Genomic DNA, 21,189 nt, shown 5'->3' on the forward strand with positions numbered 1-21,189 from the left:
TATTGTAAATATTCTTCCTCTCCAGCAGTGGGAGGGACCTCGCACTGCTGGACATGCCACGCAAGAAGTTAATACATTCAAGCAAATGTTGTTATCAATATCTAGCCTCACATGGCTCTAGTATGGTCATATTAGCATAACAGCCAACAACATAGGATTTTCTCAGCAAGTTTGCGCACTGTGGACCACATTATCATTGACTGCTAAATCTTCTTCATCTTTTGGAGAAAGAAAAAAAAAAAAACACTAGACACTTTACCATAAAAATCAAGTTTTTCATCTTTGTAAAATGCCCATGAATTGCTTTTTATATGTCACCGTTGACCATTTAAAAATATGCATCTCCCAAAGTAGTAATTTCACAGGAGAAGAAAAGCACCTTAACGTTCAGTGAATGTCAGTATAAAATTATTTTTTCCAAGTATTTTTGGTGTTTTACTATTGGTTCATTCATCATGAAAATTATCACACAGTGTGAAGGACAGCTGTTGTTTTAAAATGACGTAGTAAACTAAAAATGGACAAGAATGGAGATACATATTTTTAATTGGATGGCGACGATATACTAGAAGAAATACATGGTGTGAAATCCATCAAACTGGTGAATTCAGAAAGCTAGGGTTTCTTACATCATGAACCTAAGGAACTAATCCAGTCAACTTTGCTTTGGGGGCTTTCAAGCTGCAAGCAATTTTTAGAGGAGTAATGTGGAGACAGAGGTGGAGAGCAATTACTTATTAATAGATGCATTTGTGAAAGTGTAAGTTGTAGAGTTACATATAAGTCACTTTTAAAGCATTAGGCTCATAAGGGGGAACCCATCATCCTCTGGTTGACACCAGAAAGTTTTTTTCCCCTATTGTGATGACCAGAGACGGACTTTAACAGGTTATACATCATACTAGTCAAAATGTCTGCATAATTCAAATATTGATATGTGATTAATTTACAATATTGGTAGTACTCTATGAATTAGTTGTTAAAACATGTATTTTCTTTCATATATTTACAACATCTCAACCCTCAGGCAATGTATTTGCCTTGATTTTTCATTTTCCATTGTGGGTGAGTTAGCTTTTAGGAGCATTACACATTTCAGACATCTGGTTCCTATCACCACTTGTGTGCAAGGCTGACCATTTAGAATGGTATTTCACAGTTTTTCAATGCAGTTAGTGGAATGTCCCTTAAGCAGCACTCATTTTAGACCAGCAGTTGCAGAAAGTTTTGAGGAATCAGATCTGAAATTGGCCAAGGGTAATTCAATAAAATGTAGTCCAGTTAACAAAACCACTATGAGGATACAGTTCCTGTTCCTGTCTCTGTCTGTCTCTCTCTCTCTCTGTGTGTGTGTGTGTGTGTGTGTGTGTGTGTGTGTGAGCGTTATATATAGTATATCAAAACAAGTTCCTCATGTTGCTGCCTTTCACATTATGAATTTAAAAACTGCTCTTTTATATCTGTACTCCTTATACATAAAGCTAGGGTCATCAGTTCTAGTCAAGAAGAGCTAGCAATCAGCACAATCTGGTGATTTCTCATTCTGTTCTAACAGGCTAACAATTTATTCAGCACCTAGGAGCTGTTGGGGGTTAGGTGCATTGCTCAAGGCCACTTCAGTCATGACCTACCTGCTCTGGAGATCCAGTTGTGTTGTAGTGGTAAGGTAGGATCAGATTCTGTGTCAAGTCAGTGTGTATGTTGCTCTGGTTTGAGTTTTTCAGGCACAGCACTGAACACACACTAACACACCACTACATATCAGTGTTATTGCAGAGCTGAGATATTCTGGGGTAAGACCACTGATGAATATGAGGGAGAACACTGCAGCAAAACTGATCAAATACAGTAATTAACATAGCATCCACACCATCACAAAAACCTGTCCCTCAAGGGTATATTTCCTTTACCCTCATTTAGTGAATATAATTGTATGTTTTAAAATTGTGTTGATTTCATACACCCCATTTCATCTCCAGGGCTTATATTATGTTGTATTACTTCACATAATTCTATAATGAAAGATTAGAAATATTCATCTTTCCTTGTAGAACCACTGTTGTACTTTTAAAGGTACACTTACACTGCGTCTACCTTTAGTGACCAATAATGTACCTCTGCTGTACGTTTTTCGGAGAATGTACAGAATGCAGGTTGATGGTACATGGGCCTGATAAAACTGTCCATGGCTGGAGAATCAAGGTTGATGAATGTAATAACTTGGTCAGTGAAAGGATATAGGTGACATGCATGAATTTTTTTATTTGTAATACTTGTAAATTTTTTATTGTAACTTACCAAACATAATTAAAAAAAATAAAGATATGTGAACTATATTTACTCTTTTTGTTGTTTTATTATAAGGTAAAACTACATCTTTAAAAATGTGTACAAAATGTGTATAGCATCATTTGCATATATATAGCATCAAGGCACCCCCTTGGGGTGAAGCTTTTTGTCAAAAAACTTGTAAAGTAATGTGGTGTCCTGTAATGGAAACAAAGTTTTATTATTCTGTTGATTATCATCAACCGATAAATATATAAGTCTTATAAGGAAGAATGTAGTAAAATGTTATAAACTCCCTCAGGTTTGAGTGGGTGTTGCAACTGCTCCAGCTTCTGGTTTTTCTAGTTTCTGGCACTCCTGACATACATGATGGCAGTGTCTGCCAAAAAGAAAAACGATGTTAAGTAAGTGTTAATGAAAACAGGTATTTGACATGATCATATTTTAATATACAGTATTCAAGCTTACAAGTATATGTTTACTCTATGTTTACTACCATTATCTAATTAGTAGTACATTTTGTAGGCAGAGAGCTGAGTTATTTTAGTTTTTTTTTTTTTTTACTTGTAAATAGTCTTTCTAAATCATCCTGTAATAGTCTGTGTATTTCTGAAACTGCTAGAATTTGGGGGAAAATATCTTTAAGGAAATAGGAAAAATAAAATGGGAAGAAGAAAGTATATTTTAAAAAGTGTTATTCTCACCTATGCCCATGACCTCCGAAGCCAGGTGGCCCAAAGCCTGGGCCAAAGCCTTTACTGAACTCTGGACCCAGTTTCTGAAACTTTTCTCTACATGCCCCGATGTAGGATGCTTTCCCAATAGCATAACCTAGAATTCCCGCCACTGTACAGAAGTAGCACATATTACTTTACACATCATTACTTCACTATTGGTCAAATGAAGTAACCATTTTTTCATATCACCATTGTGTCTTTATCTATGAATGCTATTCACAATAACTGTACAAAGAATTTAAATATAAGCTAAGTGAGGGAAGCCCCAATGCCCAGTAATTCAGGGAATGATTGAATGAACAAAAATGTCAGGGTTTCTCAGAGGTTTGCCCCAAAACACTTCATGTACTAGCCACCAGAGGTCGACATCACCACAATTTTAGTTCCGGCTCCAGTACCTTTCCACTCCAGCCCCTCTCACCTTCATCCAATTTCCCCTGCCATTACCTTCCCTTTAAAAAGCCCTTCCTACCACTTTAGTATTGTAGAGCATTAACCAGTGTTACTTCCTCAGAGCTTTTTGAGTTTTTGGTGATTTGTGTATCTTCTGAGCTTTGTGGGGTTATGGAGTTTTGTGTTTGTGGTTTTGCATGTTTTCCTGTTGTGTATTTGTGGGCCTTTGGTGCCTTATTAAACCTGCCCAATGGATCCTAACACTGTGTGTGAGGTCCCTACATTACACAACAAATGAATTAATAAGGAGAATGAAATGACTAAACTCCAGGTTGGTGTTAATATAAAAGGAATGATCATGGTTTATTAAGGGACTTACACACTAGTTTAGGAACTGGTCCAAAGCGTTTTGATTGTTTCCAAACACCTGTTGGGGGGAAAAAACATATAAGCTTGATTCATGTGTTTTCAACTCCTGAAGCTGACTGATCATACTATTGCTGGCTCATTAAATCCATTAATTTCAGCTAGTAACAATTTACAGTCTTCCTTAACTAGACATGTCTTGCACTTCCACTCACTAACCTTATTTAGAAAATGACTATACACTATAGACAGTTGCACATCTGTTGTGGAACAGTTCATTTTAGCATTGTCCTAGACCTTCATCGGTGATCAGTTTCTGACCACAAAGCTTCACTTGGCTGGATGTTTATGAGTTACAGACTATCCATAAAATAGAAGTGACTGTGTGTCCATGTCAGTGTCAGCTCTGTGCTGAAGATGATCCATCAACCAAATAATATCAGGCCAGTCATTGTCCTTTTGTTGTCAGAGTCTGATAATGAATGTAAAAGGAGCTTACAAATCATGTGCTTATCCATACATTGACCACACTGCAATTTTACACCCATATAGTGGACATAATTAGGGTTGGTTTCTTAAAGTGGAAAAATATTCAAGATAATTCCATGTTCTGTTTCAGTCATACTGTGTAAAATCAAGTAATCGTCAACCAATCAACACCTCTAAAGCCTATATTAACAGTAAATAAACTCAAACTAAAATCTGAGCTCCACAAAGTGCAGTCATAGAACATGATACTGCACTACCTTTATATGACAAATCATAAAAAACTCATCATCATAGTCTGAAACTGCAGTACTTGTATTAAGTTGTAATATTTACCACTGTAGATCAAGCCACCAGTTACTGCCATGCTTCCAGCAGAGAGAGGGAGAGCTGAGGAAAGAAATACTACAGTTAAATTTGTCCTGAAATGAAATGGGGTGCATGAAATCAACACAACTTCTAAATTCAAAATCTACCATTAATATGTAATTTGGTTCAATAATGTTCCCGATCTGAAGGCACAGGAATGTACTGTGCCCATTTTTCTGACAGTGTAGTATCATACATATTTTCAGAGTGGATAGTGCATCCAGGTGATGCTTCAGCCAGCATTGAGTCCTAGAAATTACTATAGGCCTCACTCTCTAGGTAGGTAAGATGGGTAGGATGACTTCTCCCCCTTCTCACCCATCACTGTTTGCAGTGCTAGCTAACACAAGTGTACGTCCACCGAAGTTACACGCATGAGGAGTTTGCCTCCTACTTCAACGCGTTAAAAAGTTCAGTCGTGGTTTCAAATGAAACTGGCAACACATTTCTCTTGCAACTGGTGACATTATGTGCATTTGGGGATATTCGGTGATTGGTGGAACTGGACTAATAATTGGGGACATCATTTGGCCAAAACAGGGGACTAAATTTATCAAAAAAATCTCTGAAGATCAGTGTCTGTGTCAAGAGACTTTGAATGTGTATGAATTTACCTCTGTACCAGAAGCTCTCTTCTTGACATTCCTTCCAGACCTTCTTCACATCCTCTCTGTGGATATGTTTGTCTGAAATGGGACACTGCGAGCAATGGAACGACAAGTTAGAAAAGAGCTCTTCAAAGTCCTGATATATTTCTCTCAAAACAACCAATGTTTGATTAAAAGCATGTTGGTTAAAAGTAACTACATAAATTATAGCTGTATTTGCAATAGACATTGCAACCCTTGATAGAACCATTTCTAAAATTACATTTAACATCACTTACTTAAACACATGTATTGACTTATGCATTTTGAAAATATTGCACTTGTATCACTTTTACATTTATAAGCCCTAACTCAACCATTCATTTACCTTGTTGTTGTAAACATAAATATCATCTGGTCCTGGTCCTTGCCCAAACTTTTCCAGACCCCTGCTGCCTGCTGCTATCTGCTACTTTAAACTTGATTCAGTTACACTAACAAACACACAAACTCACATTCTTTCTTTCTGTCTGTCTGTCTGAGATAAAATTCCACTTGTCCATTTATGCGTAGAAAAGAGATGAGAAACTCTTTTAAATACCTTGATTACAGAAGAAATCTGAATAGCTTTTACAGCAGATACTTATTATTGAACTGAATTTGGTCAGAACTGCCCAGCTACATTCTAAACACAAACAATATCTGCTGAAAAATAGCTCGTAGCTGGTTTTAGATGTCTTGAGCTGGTCTTTGATTGTCAAGGTGGTTGGAAAGTTGGTAAATTAGGCAAAGCATACCCTATGCTGGTAAACCAGCTGGTTAACCAGCTCTTGACCAGCATAGCATGTTGCATTTGATTTGGCCATGCTTGGTGCTGCTGATCAGCCAGCTTGATTATGCTGGTCAACCAGAATGTTTATGCTGGTCATGCTGGTCAACAAGCTTGGTCTTGTTGGTATGCTGGTCAACCAGCTTGGTCTAGCTTGGTCAGGACAGTCATGCTTTTAGTCCAACTAAACCATCAAATTTACATGAAAACATACCCTAAATTAGTTAAGATTTATCTGGTTAACCAGCTAAACCAGTATGACCAGCTTGAGCTGGTCATGCTGTTTTTTTTCTGCAGGGATCTAAGTGAACTTCTACCACCTCTGCTAGCAATACATAAATAGTTAATAGCAATACATAAAGTTCAAACACTCATCATGCAGTAACTTAAACTTCCTTAAACAATGACTCCACACTTACCGTCCAGCCTGCTTTTGGTTTGACCTGCTGCTCCCCTTCTGCATTCTGTGGTGCTTCTGTGCTCATGGTTCTGTTGTTCTTTTCTTTTGTTTTTTTTTTTTTTTTTTTCTCTCTCTCTCTCTAAGCTACTTCCTGTGGTCTTTGTCAGTGCTTGTCTGAGCTCTGTTTTCTGACGCCAGCCTTTAAAAACCTTACTGGCTCCTCCCTCCTTGAGTAAACATTGAACAGGCCCTTCCCACTAGACCTGCAATGCAACCACTTGTAATGCTGTACTACTGACTCAATCTGGTGTCTACTGTATGTAACCTTTCCTATCTAGTACAGTTTAAGTAAGTCATATTTATGCCAAACGTATGGTAAACTGGATATGTACCATATAAACAGTCACTACTTTGCAGAAAATGTGTGCTGAGTCACAGGACAATGTCTTGCTTATTTTTTACTCAACATTCAGAAGGTCCCTAGTGATTTCAAGTGATAAGTGATAAGTATTCTTTTGGAAGTACTTGAATCAAGTATTATTGAATCTGAATGCTTGCACATTTGTTTCGGACACAATTCCAAAATAAATTTTAAAAAGTATTATTCACTCATCACCTTTTTATTTTGACCATCTAAAAAAAATAAAATTCAAGATTCTGTTGATTTTTTTCTCTTGAAAATGAAACCTCTGAAGCAGGAATGTTGGGGCAAAAGGGTCACTGCCCCACAGCTCCAAGTTACTAGGGCTCTGGGTTTAATCCTAATTAACACTTTTTAGCTTTTTAGCTCTTACCAATAGCCTTAGCTGAGGAGAGGCAGCATTAAATTTCTGTATGCTATTGTCCACAAAACTCACTCTACACATGCCCTTTCAATGCTATTCCTGTATCTCTTGTAATCCCAAGACTTCAATACCAGGCAAGCTTGGGAAAGTCACTCTATTTCAGATTTCCACAAATGTGTTATCACAAACATCACATTTTCAATAAAATCTTTGGCAGTAAAAGGATTAAATAAATCCTTAATCTCTTTTCTTTGTTTTGTGTGCCACTCCTTTGTTCACAGTGCTTGTAATCTGAAGAGCAGCCATGTCACATCTGCTCAAATTTTGCCCCAATTCCTGAGAGACCATTCCCTTCATTCACCATACAGAGGTGTAGAGCAGCGAGGACAAGGTTAAGGCTCCTTTCAATGTCAGATCATGGTTGTGTTCTGAGTTCAGATTTTTTTTTTTTTTTTTACCTCAATTCATCAGAAGCCAATGCTTCCTCTTAGTGAAATTTTAGGTAGAAATGTTGAACAAGGTGTGACTGACTTTGTGTGATTCAGATGTAGCATATCCTAGTAGGAGGTGTACAAAAAAGTTAAAATTACGTTGCACCAACAGCATAACTAAATATCATGGGTTACATAGACAAATAGTGGGACAAAGTTTGGGATAAATGAGGGCATACCATTATATTGGGTTTGGGCTTTTTAAAGCTGTATTAGCTTTTTAAAAACACTTTTGATTATGTGGTGTTGGTAACAAATGAACTAGCTAAAAAAGTTAAAATAAAAAAGAAATAACTAAAAAAGAAATACAGGGCAAACAATAAATGTGCTGTAGTTACCTGTTGAATGACTTAAAATACACTACTATATTAATGAGGTTAAAGTCAGGCTGAAGCGAATTTTTATTGGAGAATAAGACATTCTTCTGAAAGTTAAATCAGTGAAGTCATGTGGTGTAATGTGGTGTTCCAGTAACTGTTTAAGGATTAGCCATGATTAAATCATAAACCGTGTATAAAGGATAAACACGGTTTTGCTGCAGGAATTTATTAGCCATTTTGTAGACAGTAAAATTAAACAGCTGTGTGACTTAATCTGGACAGTTGGATTATTAAATTGTTGTTCTCTGCCACTGTTGGGCCAGCATTAAATTGTGCCCCCTGCTCCTTCTGTAGTGCACTATATGATTAAATGCCCTACTGACTTCTAGACCACAATAGGCACTGTATTTGCAGTTTGGAGTTATACTCATTTAGCTGGATCCCACCTTGGATATTTCTCAGACTTATTGCGCACTGTTTGGATTCAGGAGTCAGTGGTTCAATTCACTATGTAGGGAGCAAGGAGCTATTTGAGTTTCAGCCTTGGAAAAGCAACGTGGTTAAAACTGGAGGCTGCAATCGATGTCCCATAATGCAATGCGCGTAAGACATGTGTCTTATATCTTTTTAAATACTTTTTCCTGAAGTTGAATATAATAAAATTACATGTGTTTGCTATGGACTGTGATATTTGTAGTGGCTTGGCGTGTTTTCCTGTTGTGTGTTTTTTGTCTCCCACGACTGTGTTGTGTGTTCCTCTCAGTGAGGTGGAGAGTCAAGACCGGGGTTTTTTCAGTACACTCTTGTTTCTCTTCAGATCGTATAAATCTTTCGCCTTTTACTAAAGATTTCCGTGGGGAGGAACATTATGAGTATCAACTAATTTTTTGATGCCCTGCTTCACGGCGGGGCTTCCTTTACTGGTTAAAAATAGACAAATAAAACACGTGGACGGGGTTTCATTATTGTCCGAGTAGCGGTTAGTGACGATGTAACAGTACGGAGGGCTATAGTATGGGAACGGTACTTATGACTCCAGGATATGTAGATTTTAATTAAATGAATAATGCTCAGTAACTAAAGCAAAATATTAAAGATAAATAATTGATTCACCTGTTTGTTTTTTTAATGAAGTTAATAGAGAATCTTTGCGGATGTAACGTTAGAAAGACTTTAACAGTTGTCTGTGTAGGCTTTCAACCCTTCAAAATGTTCTACCTCTTTTGCCCACACTGACAGCGTCATCAAAATGCACACCTTAAAAGAAAGGCTGTCTTGGCCTGTATGGCCATTTTACTTTTTCACCCCTTCCTCGTTAGTGCAGTGGACAGTATCTCCGCGGAAAGCTCCCCGACAGGGGACTAAAGCATTTAGTAAATCTATTAATATACCGCATGTTATTTGCTCACTGAAAAATGATAGTGGACACGAGACAGAAAATATTAAGCCTTTTATAGGAAACCAGTAAAGATTTTAGGGAAGAGGTGTAACGTGGCGATGTGTGAGGGTATGAGCGAGGCGAGCAGCAACAGTTTGAACTATGTGCAGTTTTTACAGTAATAATGAGGCGCTAATGCCTGATAAACGAGTGTTGCATGATCTGGGCATCTACGAAAGCGTGGATAATTTCAAACTCATCACTGTTTAACATTAGATTATTGTTGTATTTGGAGATTAGAAAGTAGAGGGTTAATTATGGAGGACCAAACCTGCCAAAATGAAAAATAAATTAATTATTAGAATTCTGACTTTATTCTCTGAACCTTTTTTTTTTCTTTTCATTGCAGTGGCCCGAAAACTGATCCGACACAAACCTTCTATTAGGATCAACTGCTCTTGACTTGAGCCAACACGCCCCTTTCATTAGCATATATTGAGGAGAAAATACAGAAATAAATATATGAAAAAAGAATAAATAAACAAATAAGTAAATCAAACAAAAGTTAAAAATATAAATAAAGAAAATAAATTATTAAAATTAATGAATATAGAAATGAATAAAAAATAGTAAATTATACAGAAATAAATATATTGAGAAATAAATAAGGCACAAAATTAAATCAGTCTGTGTGTAATGAATGAGCATAATATACAAGTTTCACTTTTTGAATGGAATTACTGAAATAAATAAACTTTTTCATGATATTCTAATTTTATGACCAGCACCTGTACTAGAATGGCTACGGTGGTCATTTTGACTGTTTGAAATTTGCATGTATAATCATTCATTGCCTGGCTGGAAGCTGATTGGATGACTGCCAAGCTCTCCTGCTACCCGCTTCAGACCAGCTGCCCACCCTACACTGAAGTTTTCATTGACTCCTTACTATTACTACTACCACTACTACTACTACTACTAATAATAATAATAATGTCAATTGCTTACATTATATAAAATAATTGTATCAGTACACATGAGCATAACAGCAGACCTATGTGATCTGTAGGGTCCTTTTAATTTTGTCAATAATTTGTAAGGTTGTGAAGGTTTGTGAAGGTTTCTGAAGTAAGCACTTTTAAGCACACTTTTGAATAGCCAGAGTGTGTTTATGAAATGTGGGAGGAAAGCGGAACACCCAAATTCTTATATTTGTTTATAATTTAAGAATTTCTAATTCCATATTTTGTGCCTTATTGGAATCTGTTTTCTTATATATGCTTATATATATATATATATATATATATATATATATTCTGTGTATAGATGTCACAGTGTCACAGTGACACTGATAACTCCTTACACAATGCTACTGAATTAGTTATTTTGTGCATGAGTTTATTCATTCGTTAATTCATTATCTATAACAGCAGAATCATTGGACACAAGGTAGCAATACACCCTGGAGGGGGCACCAGTCCTTCACAGGGTGACACACTCACACCTACAGATACTTATGAGTCACCAATCCATCTACCAACATGTGTTGTTGGACTGTGGGAGGAAACCGGAGCACCCGGAGTAAACCCACGTAGACTCGGGGAGAACACACCAAACTCCTCACAGACAGTCACCCGGAGCGAGACTCCTGGAGCTGTGTGACTGCGGCACTACCTGCTGCGCCACTGTGAATAATTTATATTTTATTTCATGCTCGATGTTTTATTTTCATCTAGTTTTGTGTCGTGTATGGTCTAAAACACTAATAAGCATATACTCACAAAAAATATACTGTAATGCACAAAATGTTATTGCATATTTTTTCCAGCCTAGATGGATTCCAGATTTTATGTTGTTGACTATGAATACAAGAGTTACGTGTTACATGTTTGTTTCGGTTAAAGTTAACTGTTTTAAGTCAGCTTACAACTTACAGCTTATAAGTAAGTAAATAGCATTTTGTTAAATCATGCTTTTACAAATATGAGGATTTTAAGTTACATCACACTTTGGAAACAAGTTGATTTTATTTTTAACTTAGTAATATTTTTACTTCCGCTTAAGTGTATTTTCTATTATTACTCAAACACACTAAGCATCAATATTTAGTTATGTTTGTGTTTAATTTCATTACAATGGCAATATCAGTGTCAGTTCAGTTTTGATCACAGCTGTGATTTTTGAGATTTAACATTTTATTTTAGACCAAAAGTAAAAGAATGTACAAACTTCAGTTCTTGTTCAGACAAATGGATGTACTAAGATGTTCCACTGGAGTTTTGTAAGTTACATCATACTTTTTGAGTTGCTATTTTTATAATTTTGTATACCCTTAATTATTTCACTCAAGTATTAATACTTTACTCCAGTATGGATTTAGGTTACTGTGGTTAATAATAAAATACAATAATATAAATTAATGAGCTAAATGTCAGATGGACGTGGTTTTATTAGACAAACTTCAGTAAATCACTAAAGTCATAGTTCCTTTAACTGTTTAAGAATAAGCCATCATAAACCATCAATCATAAACCATTTATAAAGGATAAACAAGGTTTACCTGCAGAAAAACATTAGCTATTTTGTAGATCGTAAGTTTAAACAGGTGCGTGACTTTATTTAGACGTTGTAGTGCTCCCTCTGTAGTGCAGTATAAGAGTAAATGCACTACTGATTTCTAGACCCCATTAATCCCAATGTGTAGTTGTGCTCATGTGGCTGAATCCTACACTGGACATTTCCCAGATACTGTTTTGGTTCAGAACCCAGTGGTTCCTTAGTTGGTAGGTAGTACACTATGTAGGGAGCAAGGAGCCATATGTTTGAGATTCAGCCTTGGAAAAACCACGTGGCTAAAACCGCCGAGTTCCCATAATGCAATGCGCGTACAAAATGTGTCTTATATCTTTTTAAATACTTTTTTCCTGAAGTTGAATATAATAAAATTACATGTGTTTGCTATGGACTGTGATATTTGTAGTGGCTTGGCGTGTTTTCCTGGTGTGTGTTTTTTGCCTCCCATGACTGTGTTGTGTGTTCCTCTAAGTGAGGTGGAGAGTCTAGACCGGGTATTTTTCAGTACACTCTTGTTTCTCTTCAGATCGTATAAATCTTTCGCCTTTTACTAAAGATTTCCGTGGGGAGGAACATTATGAGTATCAACTAATTTTTTGATGCCCTGCTTCACAGCGGGGCTTCCTTTACTGGTTAAAAATAGATATAAAAAAAATTAGAAAAACACGTGCGCACTGTTTGGATTCAGGAGTCAGTGGTTCATCTTACTATGTAGGAAGCAAGGAGCTATTTGAGTTTCAGCCTTGGAAAAGCAACGTGGTTAAAACTGGAGGCTGGAATCGATGTCCCATAATGCAATGCGCGTAAGACATGTGTCTTATATCTTTTTAAATACTTTTTCCTGAAGTTGAATATAATAAAATTACATGTGTTTGCTATGGACTGTGATATTTGTAGTGGCTTGGCGTGTTTTCCTGGTGTGTGTTTTTTGTCTCCCACGACTGTGTTGTGTGTTCCTCTCAGTGAGGTGGAGAGTCAAGACCGGGTATTTTTCAGTACACTCTTGTTTCTCTTCAGATCGTATAAATCTTTCGCCTTTTACTAAAGATTTCCGTGGGGAGGAACATTATGAGTATCAACTAATTTTTTGATGCTCTGCTTCACGGCGGGGCTTCCTTTACTGGTTAAAAATAGACATGTGTTTCGAAAGTTGTGGCTGCGTTAAGTTGATAAAGTAAGTTTATGGGACGTACGTAACTTTGTGTTTGACAGAGGGGTAAGTGGAGAAAGTGGATGTGAAGTTCATAACGTTATACCTATGTCCAAAACTTGACGAAGTGATTTATAAGAGCGATATTTCTGTGATAGAACGCGTACAGTCAGAATTGCGTTTTGTTAGAGAATAGTAAACTAGTAGATACGTAAGTAAATAAGTAAAATCAGTATAATGTGTGGTGTTTCAGTAACTTTTTTAAAGAATAAACCATGAATAAATCATATACCACCTATAAAGGAAACATAAACCCATCTCCGCCACACACAGAAACTGCAGACAGCAGCAAATTCATGGCGAGAGATGTCCTCAGACATGGTGTGGACGTCAGGGATGAACAAAAATCTTATACAAAGGTATAATATGGACTTCTCAGGGTAGGTACACGGTGTTCAAAGTTACTTCAGCTGTTTGGGAACCACTGTTATCACCTCCTCCTCGTTAGTATAGTGGACAGTATCTCCGCCTGTCACGCGGAAGACCGGGGTTCGATTCCCCGACGGGGAGAAATAATGTTTTTCTTGTTACATTTACACAAAGATGTAAAATAATCTTTTAATTCTTATAATGTTACTCAACGTTGGCCAGAAAAAAAAAAAAAACAAAAACTTCAAACTCCCAATTTTAACTCATTTATAAAGACTGAAAAACAATGGGAGCAATTTACTCACCGCTCGGGGGCGCTGTGGACCACATCCATTTACAATCTATTTCTCTCAAGTTCACTGGGCTTACTCAAACACCAGTTTATGAAGTTCAGGTCGCAATAAGCAATTATTAAACCGGTTTAATGTACATTGATCGTTTTATTTCTACACCGTTTCCACGTGTCTCTATTTTTAAAAATTGCTTAAATAATGTAAATGGGTGCAGCACAGTGGCAGTACAGGTAGCGTTGCTGTTAAATAACTGCAATCCTTGGGTTGTACGTTTAGTTTACCTATAGTCACTATCTGTGGGAAGGTGTGTTGAGTCTCGGTCTGTGTGGGTTTCCTCTGGGTAGTGTGAGGGACAGGCTAAAGTGTTTGGGGAATGAATGTTGACTGGAACCCACACATTATGTTAGACATATTTGTAGGTCAGGGGCAGGAATAAACAATAGTAAAGAGAACCTAATATCGCTGTAGTTTCATTCACACAATGAAGAGATCAGATGAAAAGACGAAGGAGACTCAAGTTTTACGTATTCCCCCTGTCAAAAACGAGCCCCTGTGTAGAAGCTGCTCATTAAAGATGCTTTCAATTCTTTGCCTCTTTGTAGCCTGAATATTTATTAAAAAAAGACCACAGGTTGGTTTGTAATTTGCAGGACAAGAGCAAAACTACTTCTGCACCAACTGCCTTAAAGCACACAACACTGAGTGTAAAAGGAAAAATAGTAATGCTCTGGCCAATGGGTATGTTATTCAGTCTGAGAGAGAAATACACACACAGATCAGTTCCAGTGCTGAATTTAGACACCCTGGCTTTGTGAGGTAAGCCTAACCAAACAATGTTGTCTTTATACACATATGCTACAGCAGGTGAAAAGTATTGAACCCATCACCATTTTTCTAAATAAATATATTCTAAAGGTCCTATTGACATGAAATTCTCAGACGTCAGTAACAACCCAGCCACTCACATTACTGTGTCTGTAAGAATTTCAACAAGATAATTTATTTGTAGTGAAACTTAGTTGTCAGAAGGACATAATATCCTTCTGAAATCCCAGGCTATAATTACCACATGATTTCACTAACTTAACGTTTCAGTACTTTTTTTTTTTTTTTTTTTTAAGTATTGCAATCATTTTAATGACAAAGATACAAAAATCATCAATTGATTCCAGAAACCAATTACATTTTGTAGTGATGTGTTTATTAAACAAGTATTATGTTTTTCAAGTTTTGCAATTTTATACCACACAATCACTCAGAAGTTTAGATTCATTGCTGGTGGTGGAGCAGTAATCACGGAGCAAATGATACATTCATAATGTGTATGACAGTACTGATATTACACTGACAAAATTACTCACACTGCATTTTAGGCAAGGGAACATCCATTCTGGTTAAAGCTGTAATCATCACATTTGTGTCTGAATGCATTTAAATGATGCCTTTGTGTCAAAAAAAAAAAATAAAAAATAAAAAAATAAATCCATTGAAGCACATTTATGGCTAGCTCTTCTTGAAAAAAAATAACGAACAAGAGAAAAAAACAGAACAAAGCATGGTGTTTGAGACACTGAATGTTTTCTATTAGCAGTAGAGGCAATTTAGAGACCACCCTTTTATCTAAGACATTGTTCTCTATGGTGCACAAACCACATTCTAAAACTATGAAATTATGCTAATATCCAGAACCAAATAATAGCTAAAATGATTGATTACACCAATATCACTGTAAATATTTTAATATTTGAAATAGGAATTTATTCATTGAAATTCTGTTTTGGGCCAATGCAAATTTATAGTAGAATACATATCTAATATGGTGCATTGCACCACAGTGGCTTAACGGTTTCCTTGTTCACATCCCACAGGAACCAAAGTGAAGCTGTAGGTCTGGGGTGGTCTTACTCTTCCCACGTATCACCATACTTATTCGTTTGAACTGCACGGAGATAAAAAGACATAAGCTATAATGCAAAACTCATTATTCTTCATATTACACAAATGTATAAATAACCTGCACATCTCTATGAAAGCAAATGTAAAGAACCCTGCATCTACCACCGCGTCTGTCATTAAACAGTCTGAAAAAATCAATGCAAATGCACTGAATTCAAAGTTAATTCAGTACAATACTGTACTGTTTAAATTATCCTACTTCTATATAGAAAAAAACCAAAACACGATTAATAACTAGTGAACAGGTGCTGTTTTAAACACCACAAATGCATTAATAAATTAATTTAGTTTTATTAGTTGGGTTTCAGAAAATACAATGTAAAGAGCCACAACATTAAAACCACTGACAGTTGAAGAAAATAACCCCATCTTGTTACAGTGGCACCTGTCAAGGGGTGGGATATATTTGACAGCAAGTCATCAGATCTTGAAGATGTGTTAAAAGCAGAACAAATGGGGACAAATTGATGTCAATGTTTTTTTTTTCAGAAAATATCAGGTGTTTTGTGGTGTTCTTGGTAGGCAGTGGATAGTAGTTATCAAAAAAAGGACTATCAGTGAACAGGATCATGGGTGCCCAAGGCTCACTGGTGCATGAGTGAGTGAATGTAAGCCCCGTGGGTCAAATCCCACAAAGGTAGTGCTTATATTACACATGGGCATCATAACTTGATCACAAAGCAATGGAATACTGCAGCCTAGTCAGATGAATCATGTTTTCTTTTAAACCAGTGGTTCTCAAACCTTTTAGACCAAGTAAAATCCATTATCAAACCAAAACCTCCAAGTACCACCTATGAGTTTTACCACAGAAACGTGTGCCACTGGTTCTTCCTCTGTTCCGCAGGCATTTGACAAAATCTTGCTTGAATTTATGCATGTTTTTGTTGTTTTCATTTACTTGGAATTGGCTTAACGCAGAATCTAAAATAATAACTACAATTTATAGAGAGTATACATGTAACTAGGTCTAAACTGAAGGTTTTCAACACAATTATACATTTACAAGAACATAAAATTGATGGGCAATAAGCCTTTTGAAAGAAATAAAAATGAGAAGAGGTCAATTTAATATCAGTTATGTGCTTTAACAGAAGACAGAAAACAGCACGGCGGGGGCTTGTAGCAGTAGGTGATGGAGGGGTGGCGCTGTGTTAAATCTTGTTTTAGGGTTGTAATTGTATGAAGAACGGCCACATTTTCCTTCCAACCGAGTGTTTTCTTCTATTTTGTCTTCATGTGTATAGAATTCTTGCTTAGTTTTTCTCTATTTTTGCCTCTAGATTTAGTCTTTCTGGGCTTTGCAGTATTTCTCTGGCTTGGTGTTGGCTCGTTTTTCTCATTTTCACTTTGCCCTTTTTATAATAAAATCCAAATTGCTCATGTCTGTGTCTAGCCTTTAATTACGTCCAGTAAGGAACTGAAACTGAGCTTTCTTTACACAGATTTCTCAAAAAAAAAAAAAAAAAAAAAAAAAAAAAAAAAAAACACTGAGTGATCGCATTCCCCTTCCTTGAAGAAAAAAAAATGTCCAGGAACATTTGTGTCCCTTATCTGGGGAAAAGACTGCACCAGGGTGCACCATGTAAAAAAGGTAAGCTGATGGATGCAGTGTGGGCAAAGCTCTGTGGGAAAACCTGGCCATTCATGTGGATGTTACTTTGAGGCCAATCACCTATCTAAACATTGTTTGCAGAGCAAAATCCTTAATGGTAACTGTATTTCCTAAGGGCAGTGGCCTTTTTTAGCAGGATAATGTGCCCCACCACACTGCAAAAAGTGTTCAGGAATGGCTTAAGGAACATGCTCAAGCTGACTTGGCTTCCAAACCTCTCAGATTTCAATCTAAAAAAGCATCTGCTGTTGAATGTGTCTTTCCCTAGAAAAATTGTGCATTAATGAAGTAGAGTTTTGATCATTGGTCACTACAGACTAAAACAGAGAGAAAAATATTCAATCTTAATGCAGCAGTGATAATTTCCTTTAAGTACAGCTCACCTTCTTTCTTTGGTGCTGTCACTTCTGCTTGTGGTTTAAGAAGTGTTTCTGCCTTCTGTGTGAGAGTAACTTCATAGTTCTCCCTGTTTTTACTGCGCAGCTCCTCATACAGTACTGCCTTTTTCTTAGGACCATCTTCTTCTTGGTAAGGAGAAGCTACAAAACAGTAAATGTAAACATTAGTTTGAACATCTGAAACTCAAAAAGCTCAGTACTCTCTAAAGAATGGTGGAGTGAAGTGAAGTTTAATCTTATAGTTAGTGAGTGTTTTTGACAAAAAGTTTTGAGGAGAGTTCCAAGTTCCAATTCTGTTATATCAGCTTCCAGATGCCTGCTTTGGCTAGAATATTGTTCATGGATGGGCACAGAGAGCCGTCTTACTTAGAAGACTAGACCAATAATATAATTGGAAATGGCTTTCCTCTTATCCTGAAAATGAATATAGTGTAAACGTATTTTTCATCAAATTACTGATTTAAAGACTACTTATGATGACTGCATGTAACAACTAAGCTGTTCCACTGTTTCACCTTGAGGGATGATGTCTTCCCTTGAACTATATGGTGCAGGGCTGAAAGGAGCTGGATCATATGAAGAAGAAGGGCTACTATATGCATAATCACTGGAGTAATTACTGTACGGATTTGGGTGAGAGCTGTGCTTCTCTGTGGGCTGACTTGCTGCCTCAAACCCTGGCTGCTGAGGAGCTGCCGAATTAGGATCTTCAAACTCGGACTGCTTCATTCTATTTCAACAGAAGTATAAACCCAAGTGAGTTACCATAAATTGAGTCAGATTTCATCATGATTTGGGTCAAATTAAATACTGTGCTGTCTTAAATTAATTGACCTCAAATATTCACAGATAAACTGAGACATTTCTTCTCCTTTCACACAATACTTAAATATAACTTAAATATATTATAAGAAATATATTCTTAAATATATAAATATTCTTTTACATATTAAAAAAATAATATAAAGCAAATGTAACGTGAGTGAATTAAACCACAGTTAAATAGTGGCCTAACTTGAACATCATTGAAATATTGTGGCTGGGCCTTAAAGAGGCAGTTCAGGCTAAATACACTTCATTGTGGTACTCCATGTTTGATACATTATGCAGATGATCTGAAAGCATTAAATGGGGCAAATCATTTTTCACAGCACTGTATAAAATATAAAATGTTGGCATAAGAACAGTGAAGTTAAATGAGAATAATTCCAGTTCTTACTCGGGGCGTACATGGCGCAGGTTTCCTTGCCGGAGCGCCTCTCCAAGTGGAGAATTCTCCAGGTTTTTAAACTTTTCTTGACAAGTTTTCATGTAAGATAGCTTTCCTCCCATATACCCGAACAAGCCAGCAACTGCACACAAATACATACATTATGCAATACATACAATACAAAAGTATGCTTGGAAAAAATTATTTGTTCCTAAACCTGACCCTGGAGGACATTTGCCATGCACAATTTAGAAGTTTCTTTGCTATTACCCTTAATTCACATATGATAAGACACACAAGCCACTATAGCAAGCTACCCTCCATCCAACCCACACTGCACAATACAACTCAGCTTTGTCACACACCAACCTTCAGGTCAGAACAGCCAGTCTTTTATTACGGCTCAGAAATACCATTCAAGCTCAACCTAGACTTACTTCAAAGAATACAACTCCATGTTTGCAATTCCATGCTTGGCATTGAACATAGAGATCTTAGTATCATGCAACTTAAGTAGTTTAAATGAACTAATTATGTGAGTTGTCCATAGTAATTATGACATAGTGTAATATAACCAGGGCCAAGACACAAATGTGAAACATAGTGATTCTCCAGGAACACAGTGAGGAGACTGATGTAAAATATGCCCAATACTTACAGGCAACTTTTGGTAGGGACCCAAATCTTGGGGATGGGGACAGAACACCTGAGATGGGAGGGGAAAAAAATAAAAATTTCAGAATGAATTAATTCAAAACAGCTGCAGTAAAACAGACAAAAATGATGCATCAACGGAGACAATTTAAAAAATAAATAATTAAAATAGGAGAAAAGGACATAGACTCACCTCTGGAGACCATCACCTGAGTGACTGCAATGGCTATAGCCGACAATGGCAAAGCTGAGATTGGAAAACTGTGTGATTATGCGGAATTAGACAGATAAACATCTTCCATGCCTGTCTATTTTCAAGTAATCACAGTAATATAAAGATGATCTTTAGAACTGCAAATCACTCACATCGGTACCAGAAGCTCTCACGATTACACTCTCTGAAAACACGCTTCTCATCTTCAGTGGGAATATATGCTGCCCCTAAAGGACCCTAGAAACAAAACAGAACACAATACAAACTTAAGAAAATTAAACTAGAAATTAAAAATCTGATCACTACATTTATTATTGCTCAATAAAAGAATATAAAGTCACTTCCAGAATAAAAATGTTCTACCTCAAAAAAATTACATTTTACAGGAGAAGGAACTAAAATTCTTAATTTATTCTTTCAATGGAAGTTAAAGAAATTGAATTATGGTTCCCTTAGAACAACAACAACATCAAATTTGCATATTTTTATATTATTATTTTAGTTATACTTTAGTAGAGGGTGTATTTCTTTACAGACCACTGAACATGAGTTTAAAACCATGACATTTTTAGGAGGAAAAGTGGGGACGAGGATTTCTGAGCTAGGCTCATTACCTGCATTAACTGTCTGGATTAGGTCTACACTCAAACAGGAAAGATTACAGATTAAACGGATAATCCTGAACCTGAGTGTTGGTTGAATCATTACTGTAATGCATGCAGCAATTTTATGAAATGATAAACACAGGAAACATGAAATAACGGCCATACTGAAGTTACACACCTAGTACTATGTAGTACACATACATATTACTACAGCAAGGATTCAATAACATCTGGTCAAATTGTTATAAAGCCTTAAATGGGAGACTAATATGTGTTTTTTTTTTTTTTTTTTTTTGCATTTTTCATTTTGTATTTAGGTGCTTGTAAATCTCACAACTATTGTTTAAAGTAGTACTACTAGTAGTTTTTATTCTTTTACTACTGTCCACTTACCTGCGTGGTCCGCTGTGGGGAGTTAAATCCCGAAGACGTTTGCGACATTGCTCCCTCTCTCTAATTCATAAGATCCACGTGCCCCACAACACGAGAACTGTTCAAGAATATAATGTGGAAAAAGAATAAACCGGTTAAACCTTCTCTAGACTGGCATACACTCAATGAGACAGTAAAACACACGACCTCCACACAACTCTACCTCCGACCTGGAAGTGAACCCAGCTACTTCATTGCTTTTCTCACGAATAGTCCACGTTATATCAGG

The 21,189-nt window shown here is 36.6% G+C and overlaps 2 protein-coding genes and 3 non-coding genes across 8 annotated transcripts; 3 read left to right on the forward strand and 2 right to left on the reverse strand.

Annotated features, from left to right (window-relative positions):
• Positions 1-2,298: 2,298 nt before the first annotated feature.
• Positions 2,299-6,613, reverse strand: ociad2 (OCIA domain containing 2). The gene is made up of 6 exons (XM_066677744.1): positions 6,476-6,613; positions 5,255-5,339; positions 4,608-4,661; positions 3,799-3,846; positions 2,994-3,135; positions 2,299-2,668 (listed from the first exon to the last, which is right to left on the reverse strand). Exons 1-6 carry the CDS (start codon positions 6,539-6,541, stop codon positions 2,587-2,589), a joined length of 477 nt encoding a protein of 158 aa, XP_066533841.1. The 5' UTR covers positions 6,542-6,613; the 3' UTR covers positions 2,299-2,586.
• Positions 6,614-8,849: 2,236 nt separating this feature from the next.
• LOC136702863 (U5 spliceosomal RNA) lies at positions 8,850-8,965 on the forward strand. Its single transcript, XR_010803968.1, has one exon. It is a non-coding gene; the product is annotated as a U5 spliceosomal RNA (small nuclear RNA).
• A 3,545-nt stretch (positions 8,966-12,510) lies between these two features.
• LOC136702862 (U5 spliceosomal RNA) lies at positions 12,511-12,626 on the forward strand. The gene has a single exon (XR_010803967.1). It is a non-coding gene; the product is annotated as a U5 spliceosomal RNA (small nuclear RNA).
• Positions 12,627-13,001: 375 nt separating this feature from the next.
• Positions 13,002-13,117, forward strand: LOC136702864 (U5 spliceosomal RNA). The gene has a single exon (XR_010803969.1). It is a non-coding gene; the product is annotated as a U5 spliceosomal RNA (small nuclear RNA).
• Positions 13,118-15,050: 1,933 nt separating this feature from the next.
• On the reverse strand, positions 15,051-21,184 carry ociad1 (OCIA domain containing 1). 4 transcript variants are annotated; one of them, XM_066676840.1, is made up of 9 exons: positions 21,108-21,126; positions 20,922-21,018; positions 20,076-20,160; positions 19,903-19,956; positions 19,714-19,761; positions 19,065-19,197; positions 18,361-18,575; positions 17,831-17,986; positions 15,052-15,815 (listed from the first exon to the last, which is right to left on the reverse strand). In XM_066676840.1, exons 2-9 carry the CDS (start codon positions 20,967-20,969, stop codon positions 15,778-15,780), a joined length of 777 nt encoding a protein of 258 aa, XP_066532937.1. In that variant the 5' UTR covers positions 20,970-21,018; positions 21,108-21,126; the 3' UTR covers positions 15,052-15,777. The 4 variants fall into 4 exon arrangements, with proteins under 4 accessions (XP_066532938.1, XP_066532937.1, XP_066532936.1 ...); XM_066676839.1 differs by having other exon boundaries at positions 15,053-15,815; positions 21,124-21,184; XM_066676841.1 differs by having other exon boundaries at positions 15,051-15,815; positions 18,466-18,575; positions 20,922-21,124.
• Between the last annotated feature and the right edge of the window lie 5 nt (positions 21,185-21,189).

Source organism: Hoplias malabaricus, chromosome 7 (genome assembly GCF_029633855.1).
Source record: "Hoplias malabaricus isolate fHopMal1 chromosome 7, fHopMal1.hap1, whole genome shotgun sequence".
NCBI lineage: Eukaryota > Metazoa > Chordata > Actinopteri > Characiformes > Erythrinidae > Hoplias > Hoplias malabaricus.